Raw genomic sequence first — 20,066 nt, 5'->3', positions numbered from 1 at the left:
AAAGTCTTTGCATCCCCACCTCTGCGATCCTTGTCAGGAGCTCACGCAGCTTTAATTTAATTTCCCTCTGAAGTTCCTGATTGTGGAGGGAATGGCTTGTGGCACAGAGCAAGATAAATGAGCTAGAATTTCTTGGGAGGGAGGGAAATCAGCTTTCCAGCACTCCTGTCAGTGGAAAAAGGAAGCCTCGCCTCCTTCTTCCTCTAAAAAAAAAAGGAAAATTTCTTCTCTTTTTATTCCACCCTGGTGCATTCCTCCTCTCTCCCTATCTGGGGGAGCTCTAAAACCCCAGCTTCAACACCTTCACTTGCTCTGTGCCTAAGGACAGGCTGGAGAGGGACCCGAGGCAGGGCTGGGACGGCTCCCAGCAGGCAGGCAGTGAGCAAAGCCCCCATCGCCCCCCTCCGTGTCCCACCCCCAAACCCCAAAACCCCCACACCTACAAGAGGTGACAGCGGGGCATCCTCCGTGCCCCCTCATCCAGGGCTGCGCTTCCCCTTGGGGTCCCCAGGGGGCTGCTTGGAGCCCCCCCAAGCCCTTCCCCAAAAAGCGCAGCCCCTTTCCCAAGCCGTGCCCGCTGCTAACCCCGCCCCGGGGCGGGGGGGAACCGCGGCCAGCCCTCCCCAGCGGCCTGGCAGAGCCATGTCCCCCCCCCCCCGAAGGTACCTTTCGGGGAAATGGGTGTCCCTGTGCTGGGGCAGCCCCTGTTTCCTCCTCTGGCTGGACGAGTTGCTGCCCGAGGGGATGTGCGCTTCCATCGCGCCGGGGTTGCGCGCCGCCGCCGCCGCCGCCACCTCTTGCCGAGCCCGGAGCAGATCTGGGGAGAGGGAAAGGATCAGCCTCGACCCCCCCCACAAAATAAACCACCACCAAACCGCCCTCCTTTTGCCCGAAGGACCCCCAGCTCCCCAACCCCGCTGCTGCCGGCTCCCCAGCTGGGGACAGCGGGTCCCCCCCCTCCCCTCTCCATCCATCCGTCCCAATCTCCCCTCCCGCAGCCCCCAGCCCCGCAGCCCCCAGCCCAGCCGCTGCCCCCCCCCCCGGGTGCTCACCCTGCAGAGCGGGGGCTCGGAGCCGGAGCCGCCTCCGCCGCCGAGGGAGTTGGGCAGCGGAGGAAATTGTGCAACTCCGGGAGGGGAGGGAGGGAGGGGGGCGGATTGCTGCTTAATTGCCTTCCTGGCGGAGGGAGGGGAGGAGGCAGGCGGGGAGGGGGGCACAAGGGAGCGGGAGCTGTTCAGACCCGGGCCGGGAGGGGGGCTGCTTCCCCCAAAATCCCCTCCCCAAAAAAAAACTCCGGGGGCTGCTCCAGCAGAACCCGGAGCCCCCAGATCCCGGGGGTGCCCCTCGCTCGCGCAGGTTGGGGCGCGCCCGGCGTGGTTTTGCTGCTGGGGCACGGCGAGGGCCCCCCCCTCGTTCCAGCCCGGGGCACGGCGCCTTCAGCAGCCCGAAAAAAATGCAAAATACACCCTTCGGTCAAGCTCCCCCCCACCCCAGGAGCCTGTCCCCATCGCCCAGGCGGTGGCCCAGTGCCACGCGATGGTGACAGCCACAGGGCTGCTGGGGAGCACCAGGAGATGCCCAGGCAACAGCTTCCCACTCTGCTTTTCCTCCTCGGGGACCACCACAGGTGGACAAACCTCCAAAAAGGGCAAAGGACGTGGGCACGGCTCCCAGCTGCACCAACTGGGGTTTTTTCTGCAGCTGCTCTGGCAGCTCAGCACCAGCAGTGCCTGGTTCCTACGCACGGCTCGCTTCGAACCCACAACAAAACCTCTGCTGCCATTCACATGACAGGCAGGAAACGCACGCACACGGGTGCACGCTTACAGGAAACCTCCTTCGCACACTCAGGCGTGCCACGCTGCGAAAGGAAACCAAAACACAGCTGGGGAGAGGAGGAGAGGAGGATTTATCTTAACGAGCACACCCTGCTCAGGAGCTGCCTGCGATTTCCAAGCCCTCCCCGCCAAGCGGTGTGCATCAGGCCTCTTCCCACAAGCAATTAATAAAGCAAAGTTAATGAGAGAGTGCTGCACAACCTGGCCACGCTACCCGCTCCCTCTCCTTGCCTTCCTCCACCAGCACGCTGATTTTTTTTTGGGTTCTGGGGGTTGCAGCATCCACACATCCCATGCCCGAGCCCCAATGAGTATTTTTGCCATGGTCAGGGCTCAAAGCCTGTGCAAGCTGGGCTGGGAACAAGCAGCACATGGGAACCTGGCTGGGTTTTAGCCACGTTCACACACACACAGCCCCACCAAACGAGGGGACAAACGCTCCAACACCCTCCAAATTTCCAGCCTAAGGAAGAGCGGGGCACCAAAACCCCATCGGAGGGCGTTAAAAAAAAAAATAAAGCTGAGAGAATTCTCCGAGCCGGGGACGGCGCACCTCCAATGTTTATAAATTAATTATCTGCAAAGCCCAGGTCGCTCCTGATTGCCACAGCGCCTGTAATTTAGAAGGCTGGCGTGCGGCCAGCTCCAGGAGCCGCATTGATCCCGAATGACCGCAGCAACCCCCCGCACACCCGCCCTCCCGTCTCCTCTTGCTCTCCCCATTCCTTCTCCCCCCTCTCCCCGTGCCCCTGCCCCTCGCCCGCCCCCCCCCCCCGAGGGTCTGTTATTTACAATCCTGCACTCTGACAGTTGGGAAATCAGATTGATTGACAGGGGGACGCCGGCGGATGGAGGAGCCAGGCACGGAGGCAGCCTGAATGCAGAATGCCGGATGAATGCCGCTGGGAGCACGGGGGCGGAGGAGGAGGAGGAGGAGGAGAGGGGGAGGAGGAGAAAGGCAATTAAAAAAAAAAAAAAAAAAAAAAGATTTCTAAATTATTAACATTTTTTAAATTATTAATGTTATTGGTGCCTCCGTGCGAGCCCGCAGATAAACTGCGCTTTGTAGTGGCACGAATAATTTATGGCCCGACCAGGGCCCCGCGGCGCGGAGCCCATCCAAAATTCACCAAGTTTTGTCTCGGCGGCGGGACCGGAGAGCCCCTCGGTGCCGGCTCCTCTTCTCCAATGCCCACCCCAAAACCTCAGGGTGCCCCCTCGTCCCGCAAAGGCTGAGGAGATGATTTAATCGTAAAAAAATAATACATAAAGCGTCAGGCTTTTCATGGAAATGAGCTACTGCACTCGTGGCGTGGGGGGAGAAGGGGGTGGCAGCAGCTGCGTGTGGTCTGCGTGTCCAGCACCAGCGGGTGCCCAGGGCACGGGGGCTCTCCTGTTAAATACAGGTGTGTGTGCACCCCGTTTGGTGCTGAGAATTACAGAGCACGTGTCCAGCATGGTCTAGGCAGACCTGGGTGTCTGGAGGTGCCGTCCCTTTGTGCGCAGCCTCTGGTGCTTTTGCACACTTGGGTTCACGGGACAACAACTCCAGCCCTACAGGGCATGGTGCTGCCCCCAAACTATGGTGTTTGCAGGAGCCCTGCACCTCTTGGAAACCCCTGGGACAGCCGAGCACCGAGGCGTGTGCCGTGTTCACCACTGTTCGTCTGCGCACAGCCTTGTGCTGTGCCTCTGCTGATGAGCAAATTCTTACTCCGCGGCGAAAGGAATCGCCTTCCTGCCCCCAGAGAAGCCAATCAAATCAAACAGAGTGGAAAAGAAGACAGCCTCTTCATTAACCTAACAAGGAGCCCTGGGGATTTGCACTCCAGACTGGAGATTCTCCTCCAGCTCCTGCTGGATGCTTCACGGATGCTGCTCGCGCTCCCCCGGACCCCCCGGCAGCGCCTGCCAGCCCCCGCACCCTGCGTCCTGGCACAGCACCAGCGCTCAGCTCTGCTCCCCGTGCTGCAGCAGAAGCATCTCCTCCATCTCCCAACCGTTGAGGGATGCAGAGAGCTGGGTCACCCCGCCGGGACACCGCACGGCCTCCCCTTGGGCCAAGGAGGCAGCCGAGGCACCCCTGCAGCGCTGCGGGGAGGTTGCGCTCCTGCGCTCTGCCGAGCGCTTCCCCGGCTGGAAGCTGCAACTGCCTGGTGCCCCCTTTAGGCACAGCACGGCATCCCGCAGCCCTGCTGCAGCTAGGCAGCTTCTTCCCCAGCTGAAGGCAAAAGTCTCCAGAGATCCTTCCTTTCCTTCCCTTCCCGCAGTGCCCTTTGGGTGCTGGCACCTGCCCAGGGCAGGGCAGCGGCACGCAGCGGTACCCGTTAAGGTGTTTGGAGCCAGGCTTTGGATTTTCCCTCCTGTAACTACAAGCACCAGCTTGTTTTGAAGAGCAGAGCAGCAACATCTTCTCTTCAGCACAAATATTGGTGCAGAAACACTCCTGTACTGCTCCAGCCTCGAGCCAGCAGCCAGGAAGGCATCATACAGCAGCACAACAAGCAGCACACGCAGCAGGCAGCAAATAACGAGGGGCTGGGGGGTCTCTCAGCTGTCCCCAGCTCAACCTCAGAGGACCTGGGAAGGTCTGGGGACAACGTCTTAGTGCTGGAAGCTGAAATCTATGTGGTCCTCACAGCCATGCCCCGATGAAGCCCTCACCAGGTGGGTGTAGAGGAGGGTCTGTCCCTTCAGCACCCTCTTACTTCACAGTGGCTCTGGTTTTGGCTAGCAAAGGAGCAGATTGATCCTCGGTGATGCAAACACAATCATTTCCAGAAGATGACACCGTGGCTGAACCCATCCCCCCTGACATCAGCGTTTGCCTGCTGAGCTGCCTTCACTGCGACCCGGCTCCATCTGCATATGTTAATTGTCCGTAAAATCATGGGATATCTAATTCTCGTTAAGGCAAAAGGTCATTAACACCAATTTACGCCATGTCTGTGGGCAGCAGCTAGTGCACAGACATTCCAAACCCGGCGTTATCAACGCTTAGCTAAATCCTGCGCCATCAATGGGTTGCTCCAGAAGGTGCTAGCACTTCCAGACAGCTGAGAGCAGCCACCTCCAGGGAGATGAGGGAAAAAAGAGTCCAAAGGATCCTCACCAGAACATCTGACAAGCCGTAACCATTGGCAAACCCAAGCCCTGGTGTCCCCCCCGTGCCCGTACCTCCGTGGCTGGGCACTGCCATGCTGTTGGCCAGCTGGTAGAGACGCTGCTGCTGCTGCTCCTCGAACGTGCCGTGCTCGTTCAGCGCCGACATCATGCGCCTGTAGTGCTCCTCCGGGGTCATCTGAGTCACCGCGTCCTCCAGCAGAGGCGTGTGGGAGTTTTCTGAGGAGCAGAGAGATTTGGGGCTTTATTTTATTTATTTATTTTTTTTTGGTCTTTTTCCATAGTGAAACACGGCGGAAAAATCACACTGAGTACAGGGATGGGGGGCAAAGGAAAGAGCGAGGTGGGTGTGGGGGGGTGTTAGGACAATTTCCATGACTAGCACACACAGAACTGATGGAGCAAGCAGTCCTCGTGCCCCGAGACGTAGCACCACGTGCAGTCCCTACGGTTTGCTCAGCCTCACACCCAGAAAAGCCTACAAATGGCCCAGCACGCCCACCTCTCCCCCTTCCCGAAATGCCTGTGAGCTTTGAGGAGGGCCCTGCCTGCTCCCTGGGCAGCAGGGATCCCAGCCCGACTGCTGGGGAGCTGAAACCCCACGGGCTTTGTGTTTACTGTAAGCACAACTCCCAGTAATTACCCTTCTCTGCCTTGGCTGCTCTCGGGCTGTTTTATCTGGGATCTTCCCCAGGGGCAAAACCTTTTCATTACTCACGGGGATGCGGGCAGGGCTCCCGCTGCGCTGGGTGCACGATGAGACCACCCTACTGCCTGCATATATACATAAAAATAAATAATAAAGGAAATCAAGCTGCCCCCAGCTCCCAAAGCACTGCTCGAAAAGAGAAATCTCCAGCCTGCACCTCGGGGACCGCAGGCGCCCTGCGCAAAGCACGGGTCCGGGACCCGCTTCGAGCCAGCAGGCACCAGGAGTTCATCCCCACCCCACCCCACACACAAAATCCTGCCCCAAAAGAAGAGACAGCCACACCTGCAGGTACCCAAACCTGCAGGACACCCGTGGAAGGAGCATGGGGATGGGGACAGGGACCCAATTCCCATCCCCATCTCCCCTGCTACCTCTCCAGGGACACGCAGGGGCACCAAATTCTCCCTGCTCCCTTCTGATGCTCTTAACCAAAGGTCTAAGGAGCAAAGCCGCGTGCTGCAGACCTGCTTTAGGGAAATCACTGCTTTTTTTTTTTTAACACAGCTGTGTCATTAGAGAAAAAAAAAAAAAAAAAAAAAAAAAAAAAAGGAAGGAGGAGGGGAGTTAATAGCACTTAATTACCATAAACTCCATCGGATCAGCCCCAGAGCAGATTTCAGGTGCGAGGGGGGGGGCGGTGAGGAGGAGCCCGGGGAAAGGCTGGCTTTCCACGCTGAAAACTCCAAGATTTCACATGACTCAGCCAGCGATAATTCCAGCCCTGCTGAAGCTTTGCTGTCTGCTTTTGTCATTACCGGGGGGGAATGCGAGAGGGACTGATCTCGCCAAATCTCCTCCAGCTGCCAGGTGTGGAGCAGACTCTGGCACGGCCACCAGGAGGGCACACACAGGGCCTCCTGAGCATCTCCAGCCATGTGGACCCTCTCTCCCCGCTGCCAGCCCCCCAAAAAACAGCTCCTGGATGATGTGGGCTGGCGTGGGGGACGTGGAGGTGCTGCACCACCTCGTCACAGCCCCAGGGGTGGGCAGGAGCACCCAGCCTGCGCCTCCTGTGCCACGACAACCGGGCAAGCTCCACAGAAAAAAAAATAAAAAATAAAGGAACAAATTGTCAGAGCTGGATCTGAGCTGCGCAGCTGTGACCCAGCTCCCATCCACTTCCTTACCCAAGGATGCAGTAAGGTTGGGTTTTGTCTTGAATCACCTCCAACAGCAAAGGAAAGAGAGCGGCGGAAAGAGCAGCGCGCGAGGCCACCAGCCCGCCCCGGGGGGTGAGCGCAACACTCCTCCCGCTGGATTTTCCAGCGCTTGGTCCAGCCTGGTTTGAAACCCTCCCAAAGGCCGAGGAGGCTCCCGGCAGATTTATTTCACAGCAGTCTGAACGGGAACCGAAACCTTCCTCCCCATTATCCCCCCCTCTTTCCTGCCAGCGCTCCGTTTCACCGCGCGTCGCGCATCTCCGGCCACGCCGCCGTTGCCTCGGGAGCCGGGGCTTCGCTTGGGGAATTGTCTCCCGGGGAGAAAGCTTCCTCCGTGACCTGCCAGCGCAGCCCTCGCGCCGAGCCTCTGATCCGCTCGCATTTCCATACGAGACGCCAGAACGTTCTGCTCTGTTTGACAGCCGCGGCCCCGTTTCCACCGAGATAGGGCTGGCTTTTGATCTCCGGCGTGCGCGGCGGCGAGCATCGAGCATCGCCGAGGGGGAAGGGAGGGCTGCTGCTGCTGCTGCCCGGCTGGAAAGGCTGCCAGCCCCACAGGTGGTTTTTCGCTCGGGGAGGGAGAGGCGGTGATTGCCCCGCCTGCCCCTGTTCTCCTGGCCTCGTCCCCAAGATGTGCTGGAGGTGTGGGGTTGCTTCTCTCCAAAAAGCTGGCTGGGAAATGGGGCGGCAGTGCCAGGGCTGCATCAGGGCCATGAGGCGAGGGGCACTGAGCCCTGTGCGCCCCCAGGATTGCAGCCCCACAAGGGGAAAGGATGGGCGCAGACCTGGCGAGGAGGCTGCAAAACCCTTCTGGTCGTCCCCGTCTCCTTTCCCACCCCTAAATCTCAGGCTGTGCTCACTTCTCGTCCCCACCGAGCACAGCTGGGATCCGCCCTGCAGCAGTGGATCCCAAATCCCAAATCCCCAGCCCCTGGGGCCCGTGGTGTTGGAAATGGCACAGCATGCATCCTTCTGACTGCCAGCAGGATGACAAGTCTGCAAGATGCTCTCACTGTCCTGGGCACAGGGAACAGAAACTCCAGCTCTACCCCTTCTTTACCCTCTCTGCCTTGTAGGGAGTGGGCAAATAAAGGCCCTAAAAGCACAAAAGACTCCGTTCCTATTCCCTCCAGCTATTATAATGGTGTGCTAGCACCAGCACAGCCTTAAAATGCCTGCGTGGTGCTGGAGAGAGCAGGGGAGTCCCCTGTGATGGGATGCAATAAAAAACAGGTAATGTGGGGGATTAGCAAAAGGCCCAGCTCAGAGTTTCCACTCCGCCTTGCAGCGCTGGAAAGGGCAGGGAAGGCTTTCTGAGAAAAAAGTGGGTGTGGAAAATCAAAAATTTGCTGCTGTGCGGGGCTTCCTGGGCACCCCGCTCTGAGCCAGGGGGGGGAATCCCAGACTGAGTCACCCCGAATTAAGGAGCAGGATTTCTTTTAGTGCACGCTCAGCCCACGCAGGTGAAGAGCAACGGTGGGAGAAGGCAGAGCGAGGGAACAGCAGGGGATGGCCTGACCCTGCTGCTCCCATGGCCAAAACCTCCATCCCTGCGGGTTCGGGCGCTTTCCTAGGGTGAATCCAAACGCAGCAGTTTGGTTTCAGGTGGCTTGATTAAAGTTTAGCCCGTTCTCAGCCCGGACAGAGGCTGCTGTTACCTGGGCTCGTTTTCTAAGCACTGTGGTCCTGGAATTGGGAAGGGCACGGCCTCAGCAGAGGAGCAAAGCAGACAGCAGCTCTGTCAGATGTGGCACAGGAGCCCACGCTGCCATCTAACAAATGCATTTCGGAATCCAGCAATCTGCTGGAACTTACCTGCACAGCTGCCAGAAACTCCTAGGATAACAGCAGCAGGGCAGACAAACCAATCAAGGAAAACAGGTAACGAGCAGCAGCGCATCCTTCTGCCTTTCAGAAAAGCCCAGGAAAAAGCTAAGGTGCCTTTAATTGGAATGAGGACTGAGCAGACAGGAGATGCTTATGTGAAAAGAGAGATTTCGGATGTTCTTAGGTGATGCTAGCGTTATCACACGGAGCAACGCTAGCATTCAGCATCCCCTCAAAATACGCTGCCTCTCAGCTCGTAATTTGGGGAGAAGGAACCAGGAAGAGACAATGTAGGGGAACATTATGCAAGATTAGGATGTGGTACAAGCCTCTGCGATATATCTTTACATCTCCTCACATACAGCACTCGGTTTCAGAAGGCTTCAGGACACACTGCTGTGTGCAAGACCCCCTTGGGACTCCCTGGAGGCGTTACTCGGGATGGACACCTTGGGGAGGCTCAGCTGCTGGCCTCCAAACCCCCAAAACAGGACCTAGCTCCAGCCAGCCAGCCTGCCTCTTCCTTTCTTAAATAGCCAGAAGAGAGCAGGTTGGGCACGGCGATGGAGGTGGGCATCACTGACAGCTAATTAGTCTGAACTTAACAACAAAGCCTCGAAGCCAACGGCCTGCAAGCCCTCATTTACGCAACCCGGAGCCAAACTCGTTAGCTGCAGGCTCCGTTCCCCTCCCCGCTTCGCCAGCTGTGAAGAAAGTTTGAAAATCGTGTTTGGAGAAAGGAGCCGGAAAGCAAATCGGGAGATTCAAAAAAAAAAAAAAACCCTAAAAAGACGAACCTTCCGCGGATTCCATCTCTATAGGAACAGTGCCATAAATGCATACGAAACACCCAGGCAGCCCTATCCTCCCTGCGAGCTCCTCTTTTTTTTCCCTTTAAAGGAGCAGATGCCAGCACGATAAGCCTCTCCGTATCTTTTATATTAAATGCATAATCAAGGCACGCCGCCTGGAAAGTAGGAACACCCCGAAAATCCGCTGCCGAGCCTGCAGCTCGCTTTTTAAGCCCTAAAATAATTATTCTAATTAAGAGGCAATTCCCTTCTCGCGCCGCGAGCTTCCCTCCGATTAGATAAAGAAAGCAGAGCGCTGCCTGCCTTCCCCGGGCACCCTCGGCGCTGGCGACTTCCAGCACCCCGCCGCAGCCTCTCCAAGCCCTCCCTCCCCTCCCTAATTTCAATTAAGCAAGGAGAAGAAAGGGGAAGGGGATGGGGGGGGGAGGGAGAAGCAGCACTTACCCTTTGGGGACTCACTTCGGGCTTTCTTGCTTTCTAAAGGACACTCACTGCTGCTGTTGGGAGAACATACTCTTCTCTTGCCTAAAATCTCATCTAGGAGAGAGAGGAGAGACCTGAGCATCAGATAAGGCTGTACTTTCCTCTTTGCAGAAGCAGCCAGCGAGACTTTGGTATTTTCCTCCTCTCGCACACACACAAACACACACACACACACACACATTACAGGCAGAGGAGAAAAAAAAAAAAAAAAAAAAAAAAAGCGAAAGTAAGAAAAATCATCATCCTGAGAGCCTTGATCTGCTTTCCTAATCACGCAGTCCGAGAGCGCATAATGACTATTCGCACTCTGATCAATGCAACGTTTTCGAGCGATAAATTCTGAATCCAGTTGATTTCCTTACTGAGTTTCATCATTTGTTCTGTTGCCTTTTGTCCCCCTGGTGTTTCCACTCCTTTCATGCCCTGATGCAAAGCAACTGGGGGAAGAGAAAGGGGAGGAAAAAAAAAAAAAGAAAGAAAAAAACAACAAAAAAAAAAGCACAACAGATCTCTGAATCTTCCTACCACAGTATCTCTCTCTCTCTCTCTCTCTTTCCCCCCCTCCCTCCCTCCCTCTCTCCTCTTCAAAACCTCAAGGTCCTCAGCAATCTTCCCCCTCTAGATTGTACGGAAACGCTCAAGCCTTTTGCATTAGTGCAGCCCTACAAACCAACACAAAATACCTAATACACAATTACAGCGTCCCCGAACAGATTTAAAATCAATATCCTCCCATAATAATGCTGGGGAAAAACTGAAAGCATGATGTTGCATATGGGCAGGAAGGAAGAGGCTGTTTGTCACTGCGCGCATCAAATCCTCATCTATCAAGGGCTCGTTAAAGATGCAGCATCTTAAAAAAAAAAAAAATAATAATGAATAAATAAACCTGGCAAACAAGCACCATGTCTGAGTGAGCACACGCTGCACCTGCCCGCGAGTCACCACGCGTGCAGAGCTTCTGCAAATTTGCCCGACGCGTCGGAGTTGAGGAAGGTTACAAAACCCCTCGGCGCTATTTATAAGAGCGGCGAACTGATTTCGGCTGCAGGTGACATTTTGAGCCCAGCGACCGCCCTTCGTAGCCGGAATCACTGCGAACTGCTTCGGGTGCAGCTCTGCGAGCCCGGGGTCCTGCCTCGGCGCTGCATTTACCGGGAGAGCCCAAGCACAGACCCGCACCCTTCATCCCGGGAGCCCTCCTGGCGCTCGGCGCAGCCACAAGTGGCACCGCCAGGGCTTCACGCGGCGCGGGCAGCCCCCGATCCCATCTCGCCCGACCCCGTCTCCCAGCCTGGTAACGAAGCTGGCACTCAGAGAGGATCGCCGAGGCTCGCGGCCAGCCGGAATGAAGCCCCAAGTAAATGCAACAAACCCGCAGCGACTGGGAAACAGATGGGCAGGGATGGAGGCGGCCGGTGGCAGCACGCAGGTGTCCCAGTTGCTGCGCTTTCCAGGTGTTGTCAGCCCCGCTGGCACGATCTGCATCTCAGCCCTCCTCCTGCCTCAGTTTCCCCTTCCGATAACTTCCCCAAAGCTGCAGCAGCTCGCCAAGGCTGCGTCAGAGGCACACAAGGGTTTATTTCTTCCTTTTTCGTGGTGATTTTCTTGGAGATGCCGCCCTGAGGCTGCAGCCCCTGAGGGATGGAGGTTTTCTCCCCCAAAGCGCGCTCATCTGGGCTCTGTGGCTTTGGAACAACCACGTCCCAGTGCCCTGCTCACAATTCACCGTTCCCAGCCTGGCCAGGGGGCAGCAGCACCCAGCAGGGCTTGTCCTGGCTGCATTTGGGTTCCTCCCCAGCCCTTCTGATGGCAGGCAGATCACAGAGTGAAAATTTTCCTTTTTTATTTTTTTTTCCATTTAAGGCAAAGTCCTGGGGTGTGCCAAAGATGCCTCTGCCCCCAGAAGCTGGGGGACTAACCCAACAAGACACGCTCTGAGCAAGGAAGAGGGGATCATTTGCAGCCAGTCTTGAAGCACAGCGATCCCACAACCTGCACCAGTCGGAGACCACAAGGTTTGCCTTTGGCATCCCATCCCAAACCCTCCTCATCCTCCTCATCCTCAGAGCAGGGACGAGGCAGGTGCCCACATACGTTACCCACGGATCCTGGGGTACAACCTCAGTGGCAATGACCTGCAAAAGGGACCACCACCCTTGGGTGAAGATGGGAAGGGAGACAACAATTGTGTGGGCTTTCGTTTTCTGTTGTTTTTGTTTTGTTTTGTTTTGTTTTTTTCCCAATCTCTGCTTTTGCCTCGGCTCCCCTGCCCTCCGCCGAGCATTTCAATAGCAAGGCGGCCAAATCGGGGCCGTTTTTTAATATTCCGGCTGAAAATGAAAGACATTATCAGCAGGACGGCGCCGTTATGAAGCTCGGCCGGGCGATATGACAAGCGGGGAGTGCTGGAGGAAGCCCCAGGCATACTGATCGCCCCCACAGCCCCGACCACGAGCACCCGACAGCGCCCCAAGGACCCCACACCCCGCACCACCTTCGGGGCCGTTCCTGGCCCAACAACAGAGGGAAATCCAGAGAGGTTTTTAGAAACCAAGTGTGGTGTTTTCCCTGATGAGCTAGAAATCAAAATGGATTGTTTTTTGTTTCCCATTGTGGGAAGGGAATTAGAGGCCACGGGTGGGAAGGTCACCTGGCAGGGTCCCGCTAATCCTTGAGCTCCCAGCCCTCCGTGGAGCTGGGCGACTTCACGCTCACCAACACGCCTGAGGATCCCCAGCATCACCATCAGCTTTGAGGAGAAGACTTGTGAGCCTCAGCCAGCTGGGCAGATTAGAAAACTCATCTCCAGGTTTCCCCAAAGAGGAAGGGGATGTTATCTCCACCCTTTACGACTGGATCTGCGGCGGAGAAGATGCACCAAGAGCACAGACTGCATCAAAGCGAGGTGAGGACCCAACCTGCCCCCAAAGCTGACCACAGGTTTCACCTGGAGAGGGCCAAACGTGCAACTTGGAGGTGGTCCCCAAATTTTCGCCCTCCCAGCGTTGTGAAACGGGCAGACTCTGGAGCAAGATGCGCGGCCCCAAGCGCTGCTGCGCTGTGCTGTGCTCCAGGCACCGTGGGAGGAGATCAAGCCCTATCTCACGCTCCCTATCCGTATCACTGGGTTTGCTGTGAAAGCTTTTTGGCCCCAGAAGCCCTGCGTAAACAGAGCGGCGAGCCAAGCTCCACGGGAATCCACCCAGGCTCTGATAGCCAACATCTAACAAGGGAAGGGAGCCCTTCTCATCCAGCCCCTTCCACGTTGTTTTTCCAGGAGGAAAACATCTCCCCTTGCTTTTAAGCCCCCCCAATCGACCTCAAATCCTGGGGATGACAATTCCCAGTGCCCGGCCCGAAATGCCCTGGCAGCATCCCACCTCACCCAGCTCTCCCCTCTCCTTTGGCACCGGAGGAGCTGCTTCGCTCAGGCAGCTCTGGCGCTCCAGCCCCGCCGCTCAGCCCGTTCCCTTCCTCGACGTGACAGGTTTGCAGGGACCCCAGAGACTTTTTTCCCCCCTTGACGGGCTCAGCACCAGCTCGCCGAGTCGTGGGGCTGCCGAAAACAAAGGCTGGAGGGCGAGGGGCCAGGCGGGAGGCTGCGCGGAGCAGCGTGGAGCCTGGCGGCACATCGGCCCCGTCCCCTTGCCAGCAGGAATCAATGGAACAAAGGCAGAGCGAAGCACAAGGTCATGGGAATAACGGGCCGTAATTTAACTGAGGGCAACGAGAATGGGGAGGGGAGGACAAAAAAAAAAATATTGGGGGAGCTGGGGGAAGGGAGAAGGGTTTGTGCGCGTTGGGATGCTCGGACGATGCGGCGGCGTGCCCAGTGCTGGGTCTAGCAAGGAAAGGGGGAGATGGCACTGCAAAGGGGGTGTCCGAGCAGCAAAATAAAGGCAGCAGCCCCCGGCCAGCAGGTTAGCTCGGTGGCTTTAGGGACACGGCAGGCAGCAGGCTTCAAGCCCCAGCGATTGCACCGAGGTCTCTCCTTGCTCCTTCATCTCTCCACGCCTGTATCAGGAAGCAAAGCGCAACCAAGTGGAGAGGAATGGGACACGCTGATGGGCCCTTCCTACAGAGCAAGGAACCAGAAGGTTTTTTTTCTCTCTCCTGCTCACTTTGAGAGAACTTAACTCAGGCAGAGTGGTGTCTGGTCGCTCTCGGGAGCAGAGCAGGACTCCAACAGCCAAGGGTCAGCGGCTGGCACTCGTGGATCTTGGTGAAATACTGAGAGCAGCCCCCCAGAGGCAGACCTGCTGTCACCCACTCCTCCCTAAACGCAAGGTACCAGGCTGCAGGAGCACACAAGAAGAGTGTCACAGACGGATTCCCGACGTACAACACAGCAACCAGCCTCTGCTAGGCTGGGGAAGGAGCCCGCATCCCCCTTCTCAGCTCCAACCGCTGGGCCATCTGCCTTCCCTCCTACCAGGCAAACAGTCTCCTGCTTCTTCCCACCTCCTCGTGCTCGCTAGCTGGAGCCAAGCTCCTCAAAGGCCAGCCCAATATTTCAGTTCCCCAGGAACGAGGTGCTGGAGCCGTCCTCCTACCCGGCTGTAACGAGGCTGTTTATTAGGGAAGGGGCAGCGACGTCCCCTCGTCGCCCGGCTTCCTACAAAATTCATTTTTACAGCATGCACCGAGCCATAAAAAGGTGGTAAATATTCATCGTATGAAAAACACTCATGGAGAGGATATACTGCACTTAAGAGAGAGATCTGCATTCATTTGATATGCTGCAGGGAGGCTTTTTCGCGACTGCAAACTTGTGAATCCCCGCTCTGCTGCGGAAAAGATTGAAGGAGGGAGGCTGGGCTGCACGTCCAGGATCCTGCACGCTCTAGGAAGGAGCTGCTCTCGTGGGCAGGACGGGAGGAGGGGGAAGCTTGTTAAATCAAAAGGCTTAAGCCCAGCTCCAATAAGGATCACGCCGCGTCTCCTTGAGGGACCACAAACCTCCCAGGCAGCGGTCGTTTGGCCTCCATTTATCTACCCGTGATAAAAAAGCTCCGAAACCTGGCACCGGTCCCGTGCCACAGATCCCTCCTCCCTGGGTCCTGGGGAATATTCAACAACCCCAAAAGGCTCACAGGGCGGCGTGGCAGGGCCGGGGGCTGGCGTTTCCCCCAGGAGCTGCTGGATCTGCTGCGCGTGGTCCCCGCCGGCGCCCCGGTGCTGCCTCCACCTCCAGCAGCTCTTTGTGCAAGCGAACGCCCCAGATCACCATTTCCAAGGGAGCTGCTGGTGGTGCTGTGCCCTTCGCACCATTTAAATGTCCGATTGCACTCATTCAGCCCCCTGGAAAAAACCAGCACTCCTCCAGCCCGTGACAGCTTTGACAGCCAGACTCCTTAATTCCTTTTTCTTATTCCCTTAATCTGTCATCTTTATCAGGCTGGGGAAGTGCCAGGCAGCATGCAGGAGCCCCGGCCCCGATCAATCTCCACATTACAGCTGACAGAATGGTGCTAATAACTTATTGATCTCATGTTTGCCAAGCCCCACCGGGGCTGAAAGGCTGCCATTGATTGGCTTGAGGGAAGGAGCCTCTCAGCTGAGAGCAGAGGAAAGCCTTCGGATTGTCTTCTTCCCCAGGAGCTCGGCGATGGAGGGAGGGAGGGTGGGGAAGGGCCAACGGGGAGGAGGACCCGGGAACCGAAGGGAGGGAGGGCGCACGTGTGAGATGGGGATTAAGGATGGAAGCAGAAGGAGGGGGAAAAAAAGGGGTTGAGAACCAAGGAAATGGGAGAGGAGCAAAGAGAAGAAAAGGAATTGGAACAAAAGGCTTGTGCAGAGCTGAAAAATTAATGAGGTGGGCAGGCGACCCTCCTCTTGCTCATGGCAAAGGGTTAATAAAAAAAATCTTTCCAACCCCCAGGCCTCCAACCTTGCTCAGCTGCTCCCAGGTCCACTCACATTGACCCAAAGCACGCGGCACCACCGGTGCTCTGACCAGGTCTGATGCCACAAACTTGCAAGCTTGAGGGGACATCACCTCGTTTCATTTAGGAGCTGGTTCCCTGCACTCACATCCTTGAGAGCCCCCTCCCAGCTCCTGCTCTTGATTTGCACCGAGGAGGCTCATTTCCATCAGAAGCCCTCGGGCAGGCTTTGCCAAAGGGTGGGTGTGCTGGAGCAGCGCTGGAGGGCAGGACCTGACCTGGCAGGGCTTCGGCTTCAAGGGAACAAGGAGCAGGGCAGCAGCTCCACGCCTGCTACCTGAGCACCAAATCCCACTGCAGGCTTTGAGGTCAGGAGGAACAGGGCTGCAGCTGCCACGCAGCAGGAGCAGGAGGCTCAGGTTCGCAGCACCAAACCCACGGCATCCAAACCTGATGACAAACTCGCGTGCCGGAGCAGGGGCACTGCCAAAACCCTGCCTCTGAAGCATCACCTGGACTCGTGGCAGGGGCTCACAGAAGGGGATGTGTCGGGTACCAGCCACAATCCGTGCTGGATTCCTGCAGTTACCATCAGTGAGGTGTCACCGATTTGTTTTCAGTGCTTTTCAAGCCGCCTGTGAGACACCTGGGACAGGAGGTGGGAGCAGGGAGGAGGTTATTTTTGGAAGCAGGATAATCCTGCTCTTCCTAGAGCTGCAAGGAGAGGAAGAAAGTCGCTGCTGATTTCCGTTTCAAAGCCACCACGCGTGCCAACCTAAGTCTGGTGGCTGAGCCAGCACGGGCGCCGTGTCCTGGCCGTGCCGGGCTGCCCGGAGCACACCAGGCACAGGAGACACCAAACTGCTTGCTCCAAGCACAGGGCACTGAACTACTTGATTTCCTTCTCCTCCTGCAGTGGCAAGGCCAAAAATCTACAACGACACCAGCAAAAGGCACTGCACTGACCTACGCAGGACACAAAAAAAAGGGAACGCTCCCATGTCTGGCTTTCCCATTTTTCCTTCACCTCCCGAGCCCTCCATCTGGGTTACAGAAGGATGCTGGCTGCCTCCAACCGGGCTTCAGAAAAAAAAATAAAAATTAACTTAAATAGAGCACAAAGAAAGGACAATCCTCCAGATCCCAGCCAAGAGGACAAATGGCACCGACAGAGCCCAGGCCCTCACGTTGCCTAGGCGAACAACTGTCCTTCGTGGAAAAACATGAGAACAAGGGTGGCTGGGCTTACAACTCCCAGATGCCCTCTTGGTGCTGATTTTCTGCTCAATTTAAGGCAGCAATTCAATAAAGGCTGCTGCTTTTTTTTTTTTGTTATTGTTTTGCTTTGTTAAATGAAAACATGCCTGCATCCTACCTCATTATCACACGCTCAGAAAACAGCCGTTCGCTGTGCCCCTGTCTCTAATCATTAGCTACGACATCCCTGATCCCAGTTCCTTCTCAGCCCCCATGTATTAACTCCTCCCTAGCAGAGGAAAGTCCCAAGACCACTTTGGACCATGGGAAGCTGCCTGCAGATCACTCCTGAAATTTCTCCTCCTGTTAGCCAACAGAGCATCACGTGGAAAGATGAGACGGGAGCCTTACCGCAGAAGAACGGATAACCTTGCAGAGGGAGAGAGATCTCTTTCAGGATGTTTTTGAGACACACGAAAAAAAGTGTCGGGACTTGCTGTGCCCATGAAGTGCCCTCTCAGACCACGTTCAGACATCAAGCTGACCCCACGAGGGGCAGGAGGAGGAGAGGGGAGACCCGGCCACCTTCCTCCAGCACCAGCGAGCCTGATGCCTCCACTTCTACCCGTGCCAACGGCCCTCCTGCAAGTGGAAAGCCATGAAATCTGCAGCACAGAGGGGGTTTGGTGAGAAAGAGGAGAAATTAGGACATGAGGAGAAAGAGGGAAATGAGGTAGGGCCACGGGACCAGGACCGCAGAACGCGTGCGCACCTCCTCAAGCGGCACGCACCCACGCAAGGGAGAGCCACGGGCGCCTGCCCCAGGAGCCCCACCAGGGCTCCTCCACCCTCTCCTGGCAGACTGCATTAGCCAAACGGGATAGAGGGGATTGGACTTGTTTACAGGCACACCGCTAGCTGCTTAAAGGGGCTCTAAATCCGTGTTTGATGTGCAAACCGCCAGCTTTGCCGCCGCGCCTTTGTCGAGCAGCCCCGGCTCTGCTCATCCCCGTGTGTGCCTCTCTCTCTCTCAATTAAGATTAAAAGCGCCTTGTGCCATCATCCGCTCTCAAGGTAAGCCCCTCTGTAGTGCCATCGCTGTACCCTGTCTGCTGCCTCGCCTTTATCTGATCCATTTGGAAACGACTTTTATATTCTCATTAGGCTCGCCGCCTGCCCTCCCCTCCCACGCGCGCTCCCCCGGAGGCATTTCAGCACACTTGCTCTACCTTTGCAGATGTTGCTAAGCCTCTTACTGAATCTCACCGAAGCAGGCTGTCTCCGCGTGTTCCCAAGGAAGTACAGCCCCCATTATAGGCACTTTTCCTTTCTTCCTCCATTTGGCATATTATATCCCCATCGTGACTGCAATTTAATTAGCACCAAGGAAAGCATCCTCCGGCATTTCCCGCTGCAGAGCACCTCCACGAGAGAAGGGCCGAACAAAAAATCAGGGCTGCAGGGCTAAGAGAGGAGCGAGCACCAACCTCTCCCAGGTAAACAGCCCCGGGAGCTGTGGGAATGGCAAAAAAAACATTTTTCCAGGCAGGCTCCCTGCGTGTTCCCCTGCCCGCCCGCAGGCTGCCAGCCCCAGGGGAGCAGCTCGCCTCTCCTCTGCGCACAGGGGGCACCTCGCTGCCCTCCCCTCTCAGCAGCTGCATCAGCCAGCTCCAATTTGCAATAATAATACTGATTTTTATGGAGTCAGGTTCAGCTCAGAGGAGGAGATTAAACCCAGGAGCTGGGTGGAAGCCCAGCAGAGGTATAACCTCGGCTTCAGAAGAGGAGCTGGATATCTCTGTGATCAGTGGAGATCTCTGGAGCTGGCAGAGAGGCAAACACCCTTCCCTTGCACCACATTCCCCGATCCTCCAAGAGCTTTTACTCCAACCCGTGCTGGAAGCAATGGACATTTGCACTCTTGAAACTTGCACAACCCTTTGGTGAGCAGACGTTACCCAGAGACTGTAGGAAGCAGGGCGCCCAACCTGCAAGCATGAGCTCTTCCACTCCCAGCCACACAGAGAGGAAGAGAAAGCAGAAGCAGCAGAAAATTTAAGAATAATTAAATTAAGAATAAGTAAAAGTCTGAGAATTTACTATTCTTAAAAGCCTGACACTGCCAATGGTCAACCCAGATGAGACCAAAGGAAGGACGGTAGGAAAAGCAAGGTGCACGGTGGTGCAGACGGGTGAATTCCTAACCTAGGACTGAGATGTTTTTTTTCCTCAGCCAGTTCAAAATTCAGAGTTACGAGCAGGGCAGCTCTTCCCCGAAACCCGGCACCCCCTGGGACCTAAGGAAATCCGAGTGCATCGGTGATGATAATTGTAATAAATCTGCAGTGCCGCAGAGCGGGCCCAACGCGCGCGGGTTTGCTCCGTGATTAAGAGATCGCTGCAACACCCCCAGGTCCCCGGTGGGCCCCGGGCGCTGCGATACGGCTCCCATGCATCAAACCCCTAAGAATATCTCAATCATTACCGCAGCCGAGCACGGCTCCGGAGCCGATCGATAGGGCAATTAGATTTTATCGGGACACGCCTCTCGGCCACCTACTTCTGCTGTCCTTGCAAAAGCCTCACTCACCCCTCCTGGTGCCAGAGAAGCACTGGTTGGAGCAGATTCATGTGGTTTGGGTTTTTTGTTTGGTTTTTGTAGGTTTTTGCTCTTGGGGTTCTTTATTTCCTTTGAAGGCCCGGTATCAGGGGATGCTTTGAACATGAGTGAGGCTGCCAGCTATTTCTATCCGGAGCTCTTCCTCCAGCACGCACCCCAGCAAGGGGGAACACCCCCCTGAACCCAAAATCTCTCACCTGGGGAATCCCTAGGAGCACGCTTTAATCCACATTGTCCTGTTGTCGCAGGAACAACAACAGAGAGGTCTAGCAAAGAAGCCAAGGAGGACAAACCAGGGAACAGAGCTCTGCTGTTGGCTTTACCACCTTGGGCAGATTTCCCTCTCCATGCCTGGGTTGACCCATGCACCTCCACAACGTACTCTAAGGCTGGTGGAAGGCGTTAT

General features: G+C 56.4%; 1 protein-coding gene across 4 annotated transcripts in view; it reads right to left on the bottom strand.

Annotated features, from left to right (window-relative positions):
• SAMD11 (sterile alpha motif domain containing 11) overlaps window positions 1-20,066 on the bottom strand; it is a gene marked incomplete at its 5' end in the record, with an annotated part of 101,988 nt that overhangs the window by 16,547 nt on the left and 65,375 nt on the right. For all 4 annotated transcript variants that reach the window (XM_082777249.1, XM_082777251.1, XM_082777250.1 and 1 more), the window contains 3 exons: window positions 667-817; window positions 5,016-5,180; window positions 9,917-10,009. In XM_082777249.1, coding sequence (XP_082633375.1) covers window positions 667-817; window positions 5,016-5,180; window positions 9,917-10,009 — 409 coding nt within the window. The remainder of the gene's footprint in view (window positions 1-666; window positions 818-5,015; window positions 5,181-9,916; window positions 10,010-20,066) is intronic.

The sequence above is a fragment of the Aythya marila genome (assembly GCF_965140915.1).
Source record: "Aythya marila genome assembly, chromosome: 21".
Lineage (NCBI taxonomy): Eukaryota > Metazoa > Chordata > Aves > Anseriformes > Anatidae > Aythya > Aythya marila.
This window is presented reverse-complemented; position numbering and strand designations above follow the sequence as displayed.